Raw genomic sequence first — 17,082 nt, forward strand, 5'->3', positions numbered from 1 at the left:
GTGATTGTGACCTTGTCCAGCTCCTGTGTGGCAAGCGCTTCCCTCCGAGCAATTTCCAGCTCACTGGTTACAGAGTTAAGATCCTTCTGGAGGCCAGCAAGCTTCTCCAAAAGGGACACCTTCTCTGCTTCCTTCTGGGACAAAGCCTGATGACCACAGATGTAACATCAGAACTGAGAAGTGCTTTTGTGGCTCATTGGTCTAGATTTATGATTCTTTTTTTTTTTTTAGGTGAAAGAGTTCCTGTGCGGGCCCTGATAATTGTCACAGGGTGGTCCATGTGAGTAAAAAGGAGGTCATTGAAATGGTATGAGACTCGCTTAGGGCGCAAAAAGTCCCACGGTAAAATCCCAGACAGGTTCTCCGTTAAAACATCTCTGGTGAAGAAGCCGTAGATACGGTAGATACAAACTTATCAAACTACGTTACTTCCTAGCTAGCTACCTGCTGTATCTCATTGTGGGCCTGCAGGATGCTTCTCTCACACTGCTGCTGAGCACTGAGCATCTCCTTCTTTGCCTTTAGCACCTCTTTCGTGCTACGCTCCGCCAACTCCTGGTTGAGTGAGCGCAGCTTCTCCTGCTGCCCCCTCATCTCTTCAAGCTGCTGCTCCTGTAGACCACCGCCAACACCTGATCTGAATCATCATCTTAATGTAGCGTCAACATCAACATCACTTTTATCACGGTCAAACCTTCTGTCTGCGTTCGTCCTCCATCTGCTCTCGGTGGAGCTCATCCTTGTTCTTCAGGCTCTGCAGGGCCTTCCTCTCTGCCTGGACCAAGTTCTCCTCTAGGGTGCTGCGCTCCTGGCTGAACTGAGTATCTTGACGCTCCGCATCAAGACGCACCAGAGTGACCTCGCCTGTGCAAAATTGTGACAAAATTCTAATTTTCACCTGAGAGAAATTGAGTTTTTAGGACTGAATTCAATTGAATTAACCCCTAGCAGAATCTTATTTTGGCCTTATTAAACACACAATGATCCACTAGAAATTATTAATTCTGAGGTAAAGGTTCCTGAACTTTTGAGTGTCTTGAATTGGGGCAAAAATAATATTTTTTTTAACTCCGGCGGCATGGTGATTCAGCTGGTAGAGCGTTGGCCTCACAGTTCTGAGGACCCAGGTTCAATCCCGGCCCCGCCTGTGTGGAGTTTGCATGTTCTCCCCGTGCCTGCGTGGGTTTTCTCCGGGTACTCCGGTTTCCTCCCACATCCCAAAAACATGCACCATTAATTGGACTCTCTAAATTGCCCCGAGGTGTGATTGTGAGTGTGGATGTTTGTCTCTATGTGCCCTGCGTTTAGCTAGCAACCAGTTCAGGGTGGACCCCGCCTCCTGACCGTTGACAGCTGGGATAGACACCTCGCGACCCTCTTGAGGATAAGTGGCAAAGAAAATGGATGGATGGATGGATGAATTAAGACCTTGCGGGGTCTTCTTTTGGCATAGCTAAATTCCCCAAGCACCAAATTTAGAGTCCGCACTCCAAACACAATCATCCTCAAAAAATGTATTGTTCCAGAGCAAAGTTCTGAATGTTCCTAGCCCTTTCGAGACTGTTGAATTGTCACCCTGGTACAAGTTCAGCTTTTTTTCTAAAATTAAATAAACCCCTTAGGAGGGTAAACGTTTGGGCTGTGTAAATTCCTCCAGAAGCAAATTTGGGGGCTGAAATCCAAACGGTTTCCTCCCAAGCAGGGTTTTCTTTCTGCTAAAATAAATAGCCCCAGAAGTAAATGAAGACCCTGCAGTCCAACCAAACAATAGTTCTTTAAATAACTGCGGTGGCATTAGAAATTAGAGCTTAGATCCAGCACGTGCAAGGTTCCTTTTGCACTGAATGGTCATGTTTTTGACATGATGAGATGGGATTGACGTGCTGGGAAAGTCATCCCCACACACGTGCAGCTGTTGAGGAGCTCATCTATAAAATATGGTGCTCTGGTGCGACTTTTAGAAAGGATCCACAGACAGAGTTGGTTGGCACATGGGTGAGGGTAGGTCAGGGGGTACGGTAGCGTCTGCTCACGCGTCAAGGCCTCGTTAGCCGACAGCATGCTGCGCCTCTCGGCCTCCAAGCGGCTGCACTCGGCCTCCAGGGACGAGGCCATCTCCTGGCTCTGGAACACGCTGGTCTCCAGGCACTGCTTCTCGGCTCTGGAAGTAAAAATGCAGTAAGAAGCCACAGCCTGACTTAGGGCTGGGTGACCTGGCCTTGAATTTTTTTTCCCCCATGATAAAAGTAAAAGCAAATGAGAATGGCCTTATGCAGAACATTTTAATTCAATGGTATTTGTATTTGCTGGAACTCAAAAGGTTCCAGTCAGACGTACAGTATTCAACACTTTATCGTCCTGAACCTTGCGATAGTACTAGCCCCCAAGCAGGGTTTTCTTTTCACTTTACCCTGGAACTAAATTTAGACAAATTACACTTGATACTTGCTTTTGTCAACACACACCTGAGCGCCAGCAGCTCCTGCGCAAGGTCGCAAGTCTTGCGTTCAGCCAAGCAGAGTCGGACCTCCAGGGCGGCTCTGTCCTTGGCAAGGTCATCCCTGTCTGCAGTGGCTCTCTTCAGGGCCGCCTCCTGCTCCTCCAGCCGCCTCCTGCTTTCATGGAGCTCCTCCGATGCGCTCTGCACCTGTCTACTCACCTGCATATGAGTACACACACAGAGGTACAGTACATACCTGCATATCTATCTGCCTACGTACCGTATTTTCCGCACTATAAGGCGCACCTAAAAGCCTTTAATTTTCTCAAAAGTCGACGGTGCGCCTTATAATCAGGTACACCTTATACATGGATCAATAGTGAGCCTTTAGTGCAACTCCATCGAATGGATACATAACATAACCCGGCCTCTACTGTAGCATCTATCCTATGAATCTTATAATGCAGTGCGCCTTATACATGGAAAATGTCTTAAAATAGGCCAATTATCGAAGGTGCGCGATATAATGCGGTAAATACGGTACTTATCTACCTATTTTACTGCCGTTCTACCTCCCCACCTGGGTACCTACAGTACCTTTTTATCTACTTACCTATCACCTGACTAACCCTTTCCAACCAACCAGTACCTGTGTATTTGAACTACAGAAAGAAAATGTGCAGTTCCTACTGTAGTTACTGATGGTGTAGTGGTTCACATGTCTGACTGTGGTGCAGGCAGTGTGGGATCGAATCCTGCTCAGTGATGGTGTCGATATGTTCCCTGTGACTGACTGTAGTCTCCCTTTTGGCCGACGTTAGCTGGGACAGGCTTCCGCAACCCTTGTGAGGCTAAGCAGCTCGGAAAACGGATGGATGGATAGTTCCAAGGACAAAAGATTATGAGGTTTTCCAGAAACCTTTGGCGGTGGGGTCTTCTCAAAAATTGAACATACAGTACTTAATTAGAAGAACTATTGCACAAGACCCAAGAACAAAAAAAAAATTTCAGGATCTTTCGGTGGAAATCGCACTTTTGCATTCTTCTTCTTTTCTTTTGCTGCAGGAACTTTACTTGGAGCTAAGAAAAGTTTTTACAAGGCTATTGTGAATTTGGACTCCAGGAACTACTATCCCAAATTAGTTCCAGGGCTGAAAAAAGGCTCATATAGTTGGAGTAGTACTTTCCAGAGGTCCATGAACCTCTGGGGTGAGATGTATGTATAAATCCATGAGAAAAAGGAGGCAGAATAAGTGCGCTTCCTTGGCGCCATAACGCAATAGCCGAGTTTATAACAGACCTCAGCACCCTTTCGTGTTTATTATACTTTTTTTCCAGTGGGGCGGAAGGTTTAAAAAAGCAACAATCAGCGTAATTTGATTTCCATCCAGGCTAAATTGAAGTCAAACTAAATATTAGCGCACCACGTCTCCTGACTCAGGCTGGATGACACCCAAGCTTTTTCACATTTATTTTCACAGCTCGCTTATCTCTAAGTGTTTGGATGGAATTTGTACATTCGTTTGATTTGTTAAAAACTACCTGAGCTCAAAGTCGGAGGTCCCATTTGAGTGATAATAAAGAAGGAGAGGATTCTTGTCATTCTTCAACGGGCAAAGAATGAGAAGACTTTGGCGGTGCAAATTTACGAGTCTCTCAACTTAGAAAAGTGAGCTGATGCTCCATTTATCTTTCTCGTATTTGTGCACTATTCTCTCTCCCCGCTGACTCATAAAATAATATTAATAGTGGTTCAGACTTAAGAAAATATCAATTTTAAGGAGACAGTAATGATACTGAAAGTTATTTACTGGCTTTGGTCTCTGCAGTAGCTTAAGTTGTTGGGCCAGAAATGCAAACCTTCACCTTCTTTTTAAGAGGCTTCACAAAAATATGACATTCAGGAATGACAAACATTTTTAGCATCTTCCATCTGTCAAGTATACATGGTTCAAATTTGTTTGCGAGTGCCCAAAATCAAGAAGTTTTTCTTGGAGATGGCCGAAATGAGCCCAAATTATCAGTTTCAAAGCGAGACAGCTGAATTTGCATCTTTTCTGGCAAGGCTTCTTGAGGCTTTTTTGTGGGTCGACACATCACAAACATGTCTACCAAATTTCATGTCATGAAAAATGAGGCTAGAAAAATTTTCAAAATTGTGGGGTTACTCCATGACTTATCGGTTTTCATGGCAAGTCATCAAAATTTGGGCAGCACGGTGGATCAGCTGGAAAGCATTGGCCTCACAGTTCTGAGGTCCCAGGTTCAATCCAGGACTTGCTTGTGTGGAGTTTGCATGTTCTCCGCGTGCCTGCGTGGGTTTTCTCTGGGTGGCCACTCCAGTTTCCCCCCACATCCCAAAAACACGTCTCTGTGTGTGCCCTGCAATTGGCTGGCAACCAGTTCTGGGTGTACCCCGTCTACTGCCCGTTGACAGCTAGGATCGGTTCCAGCACTCTCGCGACCTTTGTGAGGATGAGCGGCTAAGAAAATGGAGGGATGGATGAATGGGTTATCAAAATTTGCTGCCATGCTCCAACCTCGCTCAATGACAAAAACTCAAAACTTTGGGAATGTATCGTCACTCGTGTGTCTCGTAATAATCAGGGAAAAAATGACCCCATAAAAAATGGCTGCTCCAAACCAACATGGCAGACTTGCTCTCTCCTTTCAGGCATGGATTTTTGAGACGTTTTTGTGGGTCTGTTCATGGTGGACGTCGACCAAATTTCATGTTGCCATGTAACAGTGGCATCAGGAGCTGAATTTTGCTAAGTGTGGCGTTATTTGAGCTTTCTGTTTGGAGAGTCATCAAAATTTGTTACTGGAAAAAAAATGACAAAAACTAAAAATTTTCATAATATAGTGTCATCCACCATTAAAGTATTAAACATTTACATTTGGTAGAAAACTACATTTCCAGCACGAGTTTGGCTTTGAAAACACTGGAAATGCTTTAAACCAAGGGTCTCAAACTGCCGGCCCTCGGGCCATTTGCGGCCCCTAAGATGATATTTTGTGGCCCAAACCTGAAAATATCAAAATTTAATGTTACTGCGGCCCTGAACGTTTATATGAATGGAGCTTTTACAGTGTTGTGTGCAGAGCTGATGAACTTACCAATCACGGTGAGGTATATGGCTTTTGGGGGGGGGGGGGGGGGGTGACATCGACCAGGCTTGATCCAAGCAGAGAAACATTATTCATTGAGTGAAAGTTACAGCAGCGTTGCCACGGACAGTCTTATTAGTAGTTTTGCACACAATTTGTTTACACCTGCGTCCTCGTTTATCTTTTTCAAAAAATAAAGATGTTTCAGAAGATTGTATTTTTAAAAATTTGTAATTTAAATGGCGTCCCCTCAGCCGGACTCTGCCTTCAGTGGCCTCAAGGTAAATTGAGTTTTAGACCCCTGGATAAAATCAAATTCGGGGACTTCCTGTCTTTTCAGGTATGATTTCTGGAAACCTTTTGGTGGGTCTACTCATGATAGAGCCAATTTCCTATTGCTGGGTTGGAGCTGAATTTCCTGACTCCGGAATAAAACTACAGCCCTTACCTGCAAGTGCTGCTCCAGGTTGCGTGCATTCTCCTTCTGCAGGAGATCCAGGTCCTCCTCCAGCTTGAGCTGCATGTCCTGCAGGTGGCGCTGCGAGCTCTCCAGGGTTTCCTTCTCCGCTTCAGCCTTCGCCTTCTGCCACTGAAGCTGGGCCACCTCCTCCCGGGCCGCCGCCTGCACCGCTTTGGCTTCCCTACGGCGGTCGGCCAGTTCTGCCTTCTCCGCTTCGGACTGAAACCGGGACATGCGAGATGACACATTGAGCGTTAGATAATACGTTGGTCTCGGACAAAAAAAGGTCTCACAAGTGACAAAAAAATGTGGGTTTTTATATTAGTAAGGGTTTTTTTCCCCCCTGAAAGATGTTTTATGGGGTTTTGGGGTTTGAATGAGAGTTTCTAAAAGCGTGTAAAAGGTTTTTGTCTTGTGTGGGAGTTTTTTTTTTTTTTTGGTATGTGTTAGAGGTTTTGAAGTGACCTGGTGAGTTTTTGGGGGGAGAGTTTGGGTATTAATTAGGGTTCGTGGGAGGCAAATTGGAGTAATTTGGTTTGACAATTAGTTTGATTTTATGATGAATTTTTTGGTGTGAATGAGCATTTTATGAAGTGGTGCATTTCTTGGTCTGTGTTTTTTGGTACGTTTGAGTTTTTTTTTTTTTTTTTTTTTTAATGTAAAAGGTTTTGTTAGTTTGAATTGTTTTTGTGCCAGTCAGATGGGCATTCTGTTGTTTGCTTGTGTGTGTGTATGTGTGAATTTGCTTGGTGCAAATGAAACTATGTCGTTTTTGAGGGTTTTATTGGCATTTTTTTTTACTGTAAATGACTGTTTTTTGGTGTGTGTGTGTGTGTGTGGTGTGTGTGTGTGTGTGTAAGAGTTTGTCGTTTTTTGAGAAAGTCTTTTGGATGTAAATGAATTTTCTTGGCGGGTGTGTGTTTTATTGTCGCTTGAGAGTTTTTTGTGGGCATGATGTATGAGAGTTATTGTGATGTGAGTTTTCTGTGAGTTTACGGCATAAAGTTTTTTTTTGTTTTTTTTTTTAGGTGTGAGTGTTAGTTTTTGGGAACGTGAGAGAAGATTTTTGTCTCTTGACTGTGTTTGCGGTCAATAAAACTTGAATGTATTAAAGTTTTACTATCGTTTAAGACATCCAAGCCATTTTTTGTTTGGATGAATGAGTTTTTTGTGCGTGTGAGGGGAAAATGACAATTTGTTTATATGTCAACTCATAATGAACTGGTTACCCATCAATGCCAGTAATTTGAGTAACTTTCAGTCTAATTTTACTGTAATTAATATGGTTTTTCATTCTGTTTGAAGGGATGACTCCTCACCTGCAGCAGAAGGCGGTTGAGCTCCACCTTATCCTTGGCAAGGCCCTCGCTCAGGGCGACCATCTTGGCCAGGGAGTCCTTTAACCCCGCCTCCTGGTGGTGCAGCTTGGCCACAAGCGCTTCCTGCGCCACCCCACGGCACTCAGCCTACGGTGAGGTAGGGTATAGAACTGTCATTGTGTGTCAGATAGCGGACACAAATTCAGTTGTGGTGGTCTAACTTTGGTGAGAGCCAAAGCCAGGCTGGCCTTGTCCTCCTCCAGAACTTCCTTCTCCAGGCCTGACCGGCTCAGCTCCTCCCTCGCCGCAGCCAATTCCTGCCGGAGGTCCGAGTGCTTCCCCTCTAGCTCCTCCAGGGTCTGCTTGCTGGAACGCAAAGCATTCTCTCACACTGTTGTGTTATCGCGTGCAACAAAAAAAAAAAGCCCCCAAGCAACAATCCATCTGGCCTTGGAAAGTTGGAGAACCAAAGGCCACAAACACATGGGGGACCGAGTTGGATTGGATCCCCTTCTAGGATCCCGACAGCATTTTCATTTTGCTTTGCTTACAATATAAATTTAACATTTCGCGTCTTGAGTTGTAGTACCATGTTGTGCCACAACAGCGCTGCAATAATGGAAGAGATGCAACACGATCAAGAGAAAGAAATTATATATATATATATATATATATATATATATATATATATATATATATATAAATATATATCCCCAACAGTAGACAAAATTTGCATGAGTATTCTCATATACTGTTTTAACAGTGTGTTGCAGTTACTAAAAAGTATACAGTATATTTACTAAACCATTTACGCACATTTGTGTTAGTCCATCTATGGCACTTTGCATTACACAGTAGCCTCAAGCTAGAGGATTTAAGGATATGCTTTGGCTGAACATTTTGATATTTTGTCGTGTAAATCCATCATTAGATAATGGATACTCAGCGGTCGTTACACGACAATAAAAGAACCATCCATGTAAGAAGAACCAAGTAAATAGTGTGGTTGTCACCCTTGCTGGGTCTCAGAGCGCAGCCGTGCCAGCTGCAGCCTGGCGTCTTGGTACTTCTGCCTCAAGGCCTCCAGCTCGCTACCCTTGGAGTCGAGCTCCTGCCGCAGTCCTGCTAAAAGCTGCTCCATACCAGACTTCTCGCTGGGAACAGACATGACATCAAGAAGAGGACAATGAGAAATGGGTTTTCATCAGTCTGTGGCTCTTTGGTTTATGGGTATGATTCTCTTTTTGGGTTTGAGAAGTTCTTGACGAGTCCTCCTTTTAAATGCCCGCTTGGCTTTACGGTGGCCGATGTGACAAGTAATGCTGTTAACTGTGGTTCATGTGGCTAGTGGGTCCAGATGTAGGATACTTGCTTGAGCAAGCCCATCTAATAAAACATCTGCTGTGGATGAGTATCCTGCAAAGTTAAAATGTTGTCCTTTTATTTTTGGAGTCCATGTAACAAGTAAAGAGGACATTGAACATTCCTGTTTTGGTTGATGGGTATGATTCTTGATTCTGGTGCCAGCTAAATGATCAAGTGTATTTTAAGATCTGTGGTTTAGTGTTTCATTTAAAATATCCTCGTTATATGGTTGCTCGTGTGACGAGTTATGAAGTCATCTGCTCTAGCGCGGGTTGTTGGTGAGAGCCAAAGCCAGGCTGGCCTTGTCCTCCTCCAGAACTTCCTTCTCCAGGCCTGACCTGGCCTAGGGGTATAGTTTTCACGAAGAGCTAGACTGCAAGAGGTCCCGGGGTTGAAATTCCAGAAAATCTCTCTTTTGAAAGCTCAATGGCCAGGCCAGGAATCCTTCGCATTTGAACCTGTCACATAGTGGCCAGTGCGACAACGAATGGTATTTTTCATTTCTGTGTACCTTGTTGTTCTTGCGGTATGCTTCTCGATTAGCTGTGGGTGCTTCAAATTTCCAGAATCTCAGAGTGAACGAGGCTGATACAATTGTAAAACGCGAACCTGGACCTCTTTTCGCACTAGAACTGAGGCTATTCTAAAATGAGAAATTCTAGGTACTGTAAAACTTTTTGGGTAATCTGCCCGACTCACTTCTAACTGGTTTTATAGGGTTTGTTTTACTTTCTGAGCAAATGGGTACTGGGTCTGTGCCAGTGGTGTATGTGGTTTCTCGCGTTGGTCTAGGCAGAGGTATGATGGGTAAAATGGAATCTGGAATACTTTTTGGACCCACACATCTCTGAGTCTACTTTCCAAATCCCACAGGAGCTCTTTGTTTGAAGTCAACTCAACAAAATGTAGTACTGTATGGAGTGCTTCTCTACTCCACAAAACTCTTATGTTACTACTTGTCTTTGTAGTGAAGATGAACTTGGTACCTAGAAATGATGTCGAGCAAGGAGCAGTATCTGTCTTTTTCCTGGACAGTTTCCTCCAAAGCCTTTTTGGCCTCCTGACTTTCCTTCGTCAGTTCCCGGCTCCTCGCCTCCAGTTCCGTTCTGGACAACTCGCTCTGCTGCAGCCGAGTATGCAACGTGTCTGCTTGCTTCACGGAAGCCTCCAAGCGGGCACAAAAGTCCTGGAAGACTGAGTGTCATTTTGACCACAAAGTGGAACAATTTGTGATATCATGGGGGAAAGGAGGGCAGACCTGAATTTGTTCCCGGTGCTTGGTGAGGGCACTCTGCACAGCCATAAGGGTGGTGTGTCTCCATGGAGAAGAACCAAGAAGACCTTCAGACGTGCTGTTCTCGCTTTCGCTAGACACCAGCTGGAGATTCATTGTGGACATTGTCAGACTGCGGATATTTGTACACACTGAACACTTTATGTTCTGACCCGATGGACTTCGCTGAGCACTTTCTGAAGGGCTTCATTCTCAGCCTGAAGGATTTCCATCTGTCCTTTGTCCTTGCTCCTGCTCGTCTCCTGAGCAGGAGAAAATGCAGGGTTGAAAAAATAAACGGCATACTTCAGCCTGACAGATTCCAGACGACACCTGCTCAACACCAGCGTGTTGACCAAAGCTTTGAGACCAGACTTCAATTAAATTAACCCCCCCCCTTACCACCACCACCAAAGTCTCACCATCCTGTTCAGGTTAGCATCCTTCTCGCTGTTTTGGCTCCGGAGTTGCTTCACTGCATCCGTCAGCTCAATGATCCTGAATCAGATATTAATAAAAAATCCTAGGCAGAGGTGCTGGAGGACCTTTTCCTTTGTTAATGATAAACAGCCCTCGTGGCTTTACCTGGAGTTGAGTTCCACTTTTTCTGCATCCCAGCGCCCCTGAAACTGCATGGCCTCCTGTAGCTTGTCTTTCAGCTCCTGCTCCACCACCGACACCTCCTTGTCACCCAAAGTGTTCTCCTGTGTGGTTCGGACCTCCAGCTGGCGACAGGCCGCGCGAAATATCTGGTCTGCGGCGGCGCACTCGCCTCGCATGTCAGACAGTGTTCTGGAAGGCCACAACACAGGCATTAATGGTAGACGTAGTATTAATTCTATTCTTCTATGTGCTAATTTTTGGGAAACTCTATGAAAGGGAATAGCCACTATTGATGGTTTTTGTTAGCCTGTCCATGGGAGTTTGCATTGAGTGCTAGCAATGAAGTAGCATAAGCAAAGTTGTATCATTGTTTTCAATATACAAAGTGTAATCATCTTAATTTTGTTTAGTTTGAAAGTAAATTTTAACTGGGAGTGGCATTAATAGCTTGAAGCCTCATTTTTTGATGATTTGTTTACTATTTGCCAAAACTGATTCTTATTGTGGAGAGAATTGAGTTGAGTTCATCGCCACCATACAGAGCTCAGATCTCAAATTTGAACTCACAAGTCAAAGCTAAATAATTGGTCTAACGATGACTTGCATCTTAAAAAGCTTTCACACAGAGCACCAACAACTGAAAAAAAAAATCCTCCGTGTGATATGGATTTGTGAGGGGTTCTGGGTACTGTTTTTGTTTTACTGCGCACTCACCTGTCAGCGAAGTTCCTGAGTTGCGTGAAGGCGTTCCTCAGGGAAGCGGCCTGGCGCCACAAGCTTCTGACGCGAGCCTGCTCCCGAGTCAGGCGGGACGACGACGTCTGCGAAAGAGTGACCAGATGCGCATGTGTGCGTATGAAAGGGGTGGATAGATGTTAGTGAGAGATGGCACCTCTCATGTTATTGTGATTCCAAACAGACGCTGTCCTGGAAGTGCGCTGGCACACACACAAGTCATTGGATTTCCCTGAATAAACACACCTCCGACGTTTACGGCAACAAAGAGGGCCTCTTTCTCCCGCCCCTCGCCACTTGGAATGTTTTCACAGGAAAAAACATCGGGGGAGAAATAAAGCGAAAGTGAACGGTGGCTTGAGAAGTCCAAGGGACGTGTTGTAGTTTGTCCTATACTGAATTTCAAGTTTTGATTTTTACATTTATCACCCAGAAGGGTTACTTGTTTCCAATTCAAAGCATGCTGCAAAATTACTTCCCCCCCCCCCACTGTTTATTTTGCAAGAACTGCTATTGGTCCTCCTTCTTTAAAGTACACACTCTGCCCCGTGTTGTAAACTAATTCAATAATAAATTGTTCAAATGGTGAGGATGAGCAGGTTGGAAAATGGATGGATGGAAATTCACTTCTGTACTTTTTAAAAAATAAAATAAAATATGCAACTACAGCATGTAAACGTAATGGCCATTAAAGGATTACAGTTATATATATATATATATATATATATATATATACCCTGCGACTGACTGGCGACCAGTTCAGGGTGTAGTCCGCCTTTCGCCCGAAGTTAGCCGAGTTGGGCTCCGGTTCTCCCGTGACTATTGTGAGCATAAGCGCCTTGGATAATGACATGATATGATCCACTTTGCCGCTTATCCTCACGAGGGTCGCGGGGCGTGCTGGAGCCTATCCCAGCTGTCAACACGCAGGAGGCGAGGTACACCCTTTTTTTCCGGCTATTTTCAATAATATCCTGCTCACCTCTTGCTCGTGGCGCAGGCGCGTATCGCACAGCTCGGCGTCACGGCGCGCCTTCCGCAGGCTCTCTACCAGGCCCTGGTTGAGGGCGTCGGCATGCGCCAGCTGTTCGCGCAGCACACTGTTGACTTGGCCCAGGCTGCCGCATCTGGAAGTACGACAACACCGAATTAGAACATCTGCATCTGTTTAGCTTGAGTCACACTCATACAAACACAGACACACACGCGCGCACGCACACTGTAACATGCGCTGATGCTATCTGCGTGCGTACATGCTGGATATTACCTAAAGATATTTTTAGCCCCGCTCACCTCCTCTGTTCCTCGTCCAGCTGGGCAGCTTTGCTCCTGATGCATGTGTTGAGATCTTCCTCCTGACGCTGGGCCGAGTCCTTGTGGGCCTGCAGCTACAAACACGATTTTGGTTTTATGTGTACGCAAAACAAACACGTTGGGACATACCAACAGTCGCATGTTCTCCAAGTCGGAGGTCTTGTCCAGGACTTGGCCTTCCAGCTGCCCACACCTGCTCTTGTACTGGAGGACCTTGAAGGAGAAACCAAGTTCAGACTGAGGGGGATGTGGAAAAGCCGTGAAAGCATTTATTCCATATCCTCTCTATTTATTTTTCAATCCGCATCTATTTACACATGAAAACAAATTGCGTACCGGTGCATGGACCTTAATCTGGATATGAAGGATATAAACTCAAAGGGCTTTCCGTAAGAGACTTCTCAGCTCACCTTGTTCTGCAGCCTCTGGACCAGCTGGGCCTGCTTCTGTTGGGCCTCCTGGAAGAGCAGCAGCCTCCGCCTGTACGCTCGCTCCTGTTGCCATGGCGACACGGCGTCCCGGTCCGAGTCCGCCGGCGACGGCGTGGTCAGCCTCTGATCCAGCTGGACAGCGAGAGACTTTTGAGTTTCAATGATCCAACAAGTGGTTTTCCATTGGTCCATGGTCATTGGGGTGAGGGGATTAGGCTTCGATAGAGTTTTTACATATCATATTTTTATACTTATATTTAATATTTCATGTCAGTAGAGTGATTTCAGAAACAGCTGATATTGGCCACATTGTTGACACGTTGGTTTGAGAGCATTTCGTATGACCAGATTTAAAGGTCAAGATCAATATTCGACGCCCCAGCTAAATCAAACATGTTATACACAAGAAATGCTATTTACCTGCAATGTACGATCGTTTACAAACTCGCTGTGCAAGTGATACCTTGATTTAAAAGTTCTCTAGATTACTGTAAATTTTTCGAGTTGAGTGGCATCGCTTGGTTGTCTTTGCTTTGTTACGAGAAAAAGAATGGGCACATCAATGCACAAATGGACTACGATGTCTGTGATGTTTGGCTTAATTATACTTCATAAGGACCATCTTATGTCTTAACAATCTCTTTGAGGATGGTTGATTACTTTTTAATTTCTGTCAGAGAACAAACATTACATTCTTGCTGGCTCGCCTCAGGTCAAAATTCACCCGAAACAAACAAAAAAAAAACGTGTTTACATCAAACTCCATACATTTATATAGTCATCCATAAATTCATTTTCCGAGGTTGCGTGAGTGCTGGAGCCAATCCCAGTTGTCTTCGGCAGGAGGCGGGAACTGGGTGCCAACCAATCACAGGGGACATAGAGATAAAAAAACAGTCGCACTCACAATCACACCTAAGGGCAATTTAGAGTTTCCGATTAATATTGCATGTTTTGGGGATGTGGGAGGAAACCGGAGTACCCGGAGGGAAACCCACACAGGCACGGGGAGACCATACAAACTCCACACAGGCAAGTCTGGGATTGAACCCGGGACCTTAGAACTGTGAGGCCAATGCTTTCCAGCTGATCCACCGTTCCACCCAATAATTAATCAATCATTAGTCTTTTTTATTTATTTATTTTTAAACTATTTTTGTGCTGTGATTACTTCTTCTTGGAGAAAATATGGCTAACCCTAAAAATATTCAAACATTTTCTTTTTTTGTAATTTTAAGACTTAAAAAACATTTCATATAATGTATTTAATATTAATCAATATTTAATATTTCATCAATTAAACCTTTTTTCCTCTAAAATTTTTGGGGACATCTATCTTTTTTCCTTGATGACAATCTTTTTTTTTCCCTTAAAACAAAAGGTGTGTTTGTTACAACAATAAGTCAATAAATAACATTTCTCTCCCAAAAAAAAATAAAACTTTATAATTTTAATGATAACATGAATATTTTTTATTAGATAGAGCTTTCTGTTGAAAATATAACCATTCTCGCAAATGTCCTTCTTTTTCTCTCCCCGAGATACAACCTTATTCTTGTAATTTTATCTTTATTATTAAAAAAAATGTCCACGTTAAAGTTCACGTCTTCAAAGAATATGATAATATTTAAAATGTTCCAAGTTTTCTTGTTCAGGCAACCTTGAACTTGAGTTTGATTGTAAATATTAAACAGCAGGGTGTGGAACAAGCCGTTGGCATGTGTCAGTGTTGCTGCTGGTCCAGCAAACAAACCTCGATGAGATTTCGGGACTCCATCTGGTTGCCATGGTTGCCTTTGAAGCCCGCACCCTGGGCGTACGTCCGTGTTTCCACCGCCGTCTTCCCCTTCAGAAATGTGCTTTGAATTCTTTTTATTTTTTTTCTTGATACGTATGATTTGTGCCCCTCCTCGCTTTTGTCTCCTCAGATAAATAGTCGGAGCCTCTTTGATGCGGCTGCCAGCGAGCAAGTGGAGGCTCGCTTCGGAGGCCCCCGCGTTGCCTTTGGTGTCGGCGCCAAACCAAGATGGCCGAGGCTGCGTTTTCGTGACGCTTCTTGCGAGCAGCTGATCGAATCTCTCGGGCCGCATCTGCCACATCTGGCGGTCCGGCCCCGGCCCTGCCCGGCCGGCGTGCGATCGTTTAGCCCAGCTGTCGCCATTTTTTTTCCCCCGAGCCAAGGGGCTTAATAAAGGGAATTAATGGAGCGTGCTATCTGGAAGATTCCTAAACACAGCTGTGGCGGAAGTCCACGCTGGATTCACGCTGAGAGCCGGGACTAGGAAAGCTGGGAACAGTTTTCGGGTTGTTTCATCCAAGAGGAGACTGAGGGCGGGGAGTCACTGATGGTGTCGTGCAAAGGTTTCAAACTCATTTTTGTCACGGGCCACATTGTAGTTACGGTTTCCCTCAGAGGGCCGTTATGACTGAAATCATAAAAATCTCTGACTGTCTAATCACATTTACATGTGTATTTTATGAAGTAGTTTTGAAATCATAAATCAAGATAAGGGTTTTCACCGATTGTTGATATTTGGCAACACAAAAATTCTTGTAGTATCTCATTATTATCATTCAGGTTATGACATTGGAAATTTTGGTGCAGATTTTTGCAAAAACCGTGGAAGTTGTTACACATGATTCGCCTCGGCGGGCCACACAGAATCATGTGGCGGGCCAGATCTGGCCCCCAGACCTTGAATTTGACACCAGTAGTGTACTGGTACACACGCCTGACTTTGGTGCGGGCAGCGGAGGATCGATTCCCGCTCATTGATGGTGTCGGTATCTGTCCTGCAACTGACTGCGACCAGCTCAGGGTGTAGTCCGGCGTTCGCCCGAAGCTAGCTGGGTTAGGCTAAGGCTCTCTCATGACTCTTGTGAGGATAATGGATGGATGGAGATTGAGGGCACCCTCGCTAAAGTAGAGTGCAGAGTCTGTTCATGTACGACATGAGCAGCATATGGATTCACCTGATTGGCTGGGACTGGGTGATCAGTAAGTGCTTTGCTGAGACATCTATTATTTTGGTCGTCATTCCTGGATTTAGCCCAGACAGCCTGCGTTTGACTCCTGGTGTGGGAACATTCCCTGAATGCTTCCATTTTGGCCTGATCTTCTGACGAAAGATTCAAATATTTTGGACTTGAAAATACAGAACTTTGAAAAGACTAATTTGAGGCAAACCAGCTTGACCATGTGTTCCATGTGGTCTAGCTAGTCAAGGTAGCTGGTTTCCACTGGTCTACTATACTCCCAGTACGTATCCTGAATTACAGTACTTTGTTTTGCCCTGATCGTCATCGTGCTTGAAAGAAAGTACACAACACCCAGTCACACGATTACCGCATGGATCTGCAGCCGGGTCCGACCTAAGATCGCACTTGCTTGAGGAAACAGTTGACATTTTGGAAAGAAAAATCAAAAGGACTGTCCCACATGCGGTCAGGACTTGTTATTTTCACACAGCTGTCCTGGGTTTGACTCCTGGTATTGGGAATGTCCCCTGAATTCCAACATTTGGCCTTTGATCATCATGCAAAGAAAATTCCAATATTTTGCACTTGGAAAAAAAAATTCATACAGAATTTTGGAAAGAATAAGTGGTAGACACACAGCAACACGTGTCCTGTTTTCACTGGTCTCCAACTGTGTGGAATGTAACCAGAATTCTTTTGTTTTGGATTGATTGTCTTGTGAAAAACTTTGGGCTTGGAAGAATAAAAAAATAATAATAATAACAAAAATAACCTGAAGGCACATTATCACAAGTCTCACCTGGTATCTCACCTCACCTCACCTCACCTCGGCTGGTATGGCAACGTTAGCTGAGCTAGCAGTATTACGGCAGGGCACATCACCCAATAAGCCAGGTCAGAATTTTTTACCCAACATTTTAACAATTTGGCTTTAACATTCATACAGAAAACGTCCAGTCGAGCTTGGGGAAATGTTCAATATTTTGGGAGAAAGACAACGCAAAGGTGTTTTCCACATAAATAAGCGGTTAGGACTCCTGTTTTTCACCTAT

General features: G+C 44.5%; 1 protein-coding gene across 7 annotated transcripts in view; it reads right to left on the reverse strand.

The window, feature by feature from the left end:
- The window catches only part of sned1 (sushi, nidogen and EGF-like domains 1), a 76,389-nt gene that overhangs the window by 56,244 nt on the left and 3,063 nt on the right, over positions 1–17,082 (reverse strand). For all 7 annotated transcript variants that reach the window (XM_061824984.1, XM_061824981.1, XM_061824980.1 and 4 more), the window contains exons 4-22: positions 13,031–13,183; positions 12,750–12,833; positions 12,600–12,694; positions 12,289–12,433; positions 11,286–11,392; positions 10,554–10,760; positions 10,391–10,466; positions 10,142–10,231; positions 9,954–10,073; positions 9,682–9,881; positions 8,344–8,484; positions 7,552–7,696; positions 7,331–7,477; positions 6,000–6,230; positions 2,466–2,659; positions 2,034–2,161; positions 695–864; positions 445–612; positions 12–146 (exon numbers count right to left, since the gene is read on the reverse strand). In XM_061824984.1, the coding sequence (XP_061680968.1) occupies positions 12–146; positions 445–612; positions 695–864; positions 2,034–2,161; positions 2,466–2,659; positions 6,000–6,230; positions 7,331–7,477; positions 7,552–7,696; positions 8,344–8,484; positions 9,682–9,881; positions 9,954–10,073; positions 10,142–10,231; positions 10,391–10,466; positions 10,554–10,760; positions 11,286–11,392; positions 12,289–12,433; positions 12,600–12,694; positions 12,750–12,833; positions 13,031–13,183 (2,736 nt within the window). The remainder of the gene's footprint in view (positions 1–11; positions 147–444; positions 613–694; positions 865–2,033; positions 2,162–2,465; positions 2,660–5,999; positions 6,231–7,330; positions 7,478–7,551; positions 7,697–8,343; positions 8,485–9,681; positions 9,882–9,953; positions 10,074–10,141; positions 10,232–10,390; positions 10,467–10,553; positions 10,761–11,285; positions 11,393–12,288; positions 12,434–12,599; positions 12,695–12,749; positions 12,834–13,030; positions 13,184–17,082) is intronic.

The sequence above is a fragment of the Syngnathoides biaculeatus genome, chromosome 7 (genome assembly GCF_019802595.1).
Source record: "Syngnathoides biaculeatus isolate LvHL_M chromosome 7, ASM1980259v1, whole genome shotgun sequence".
Lineage (NCBI taxonomy): Eukaryota > Metazoa > Chordata > Actinopteri > Syngnathiformes > Syngnathidae > Syngnathoides > Syngnathoides biaculeatus.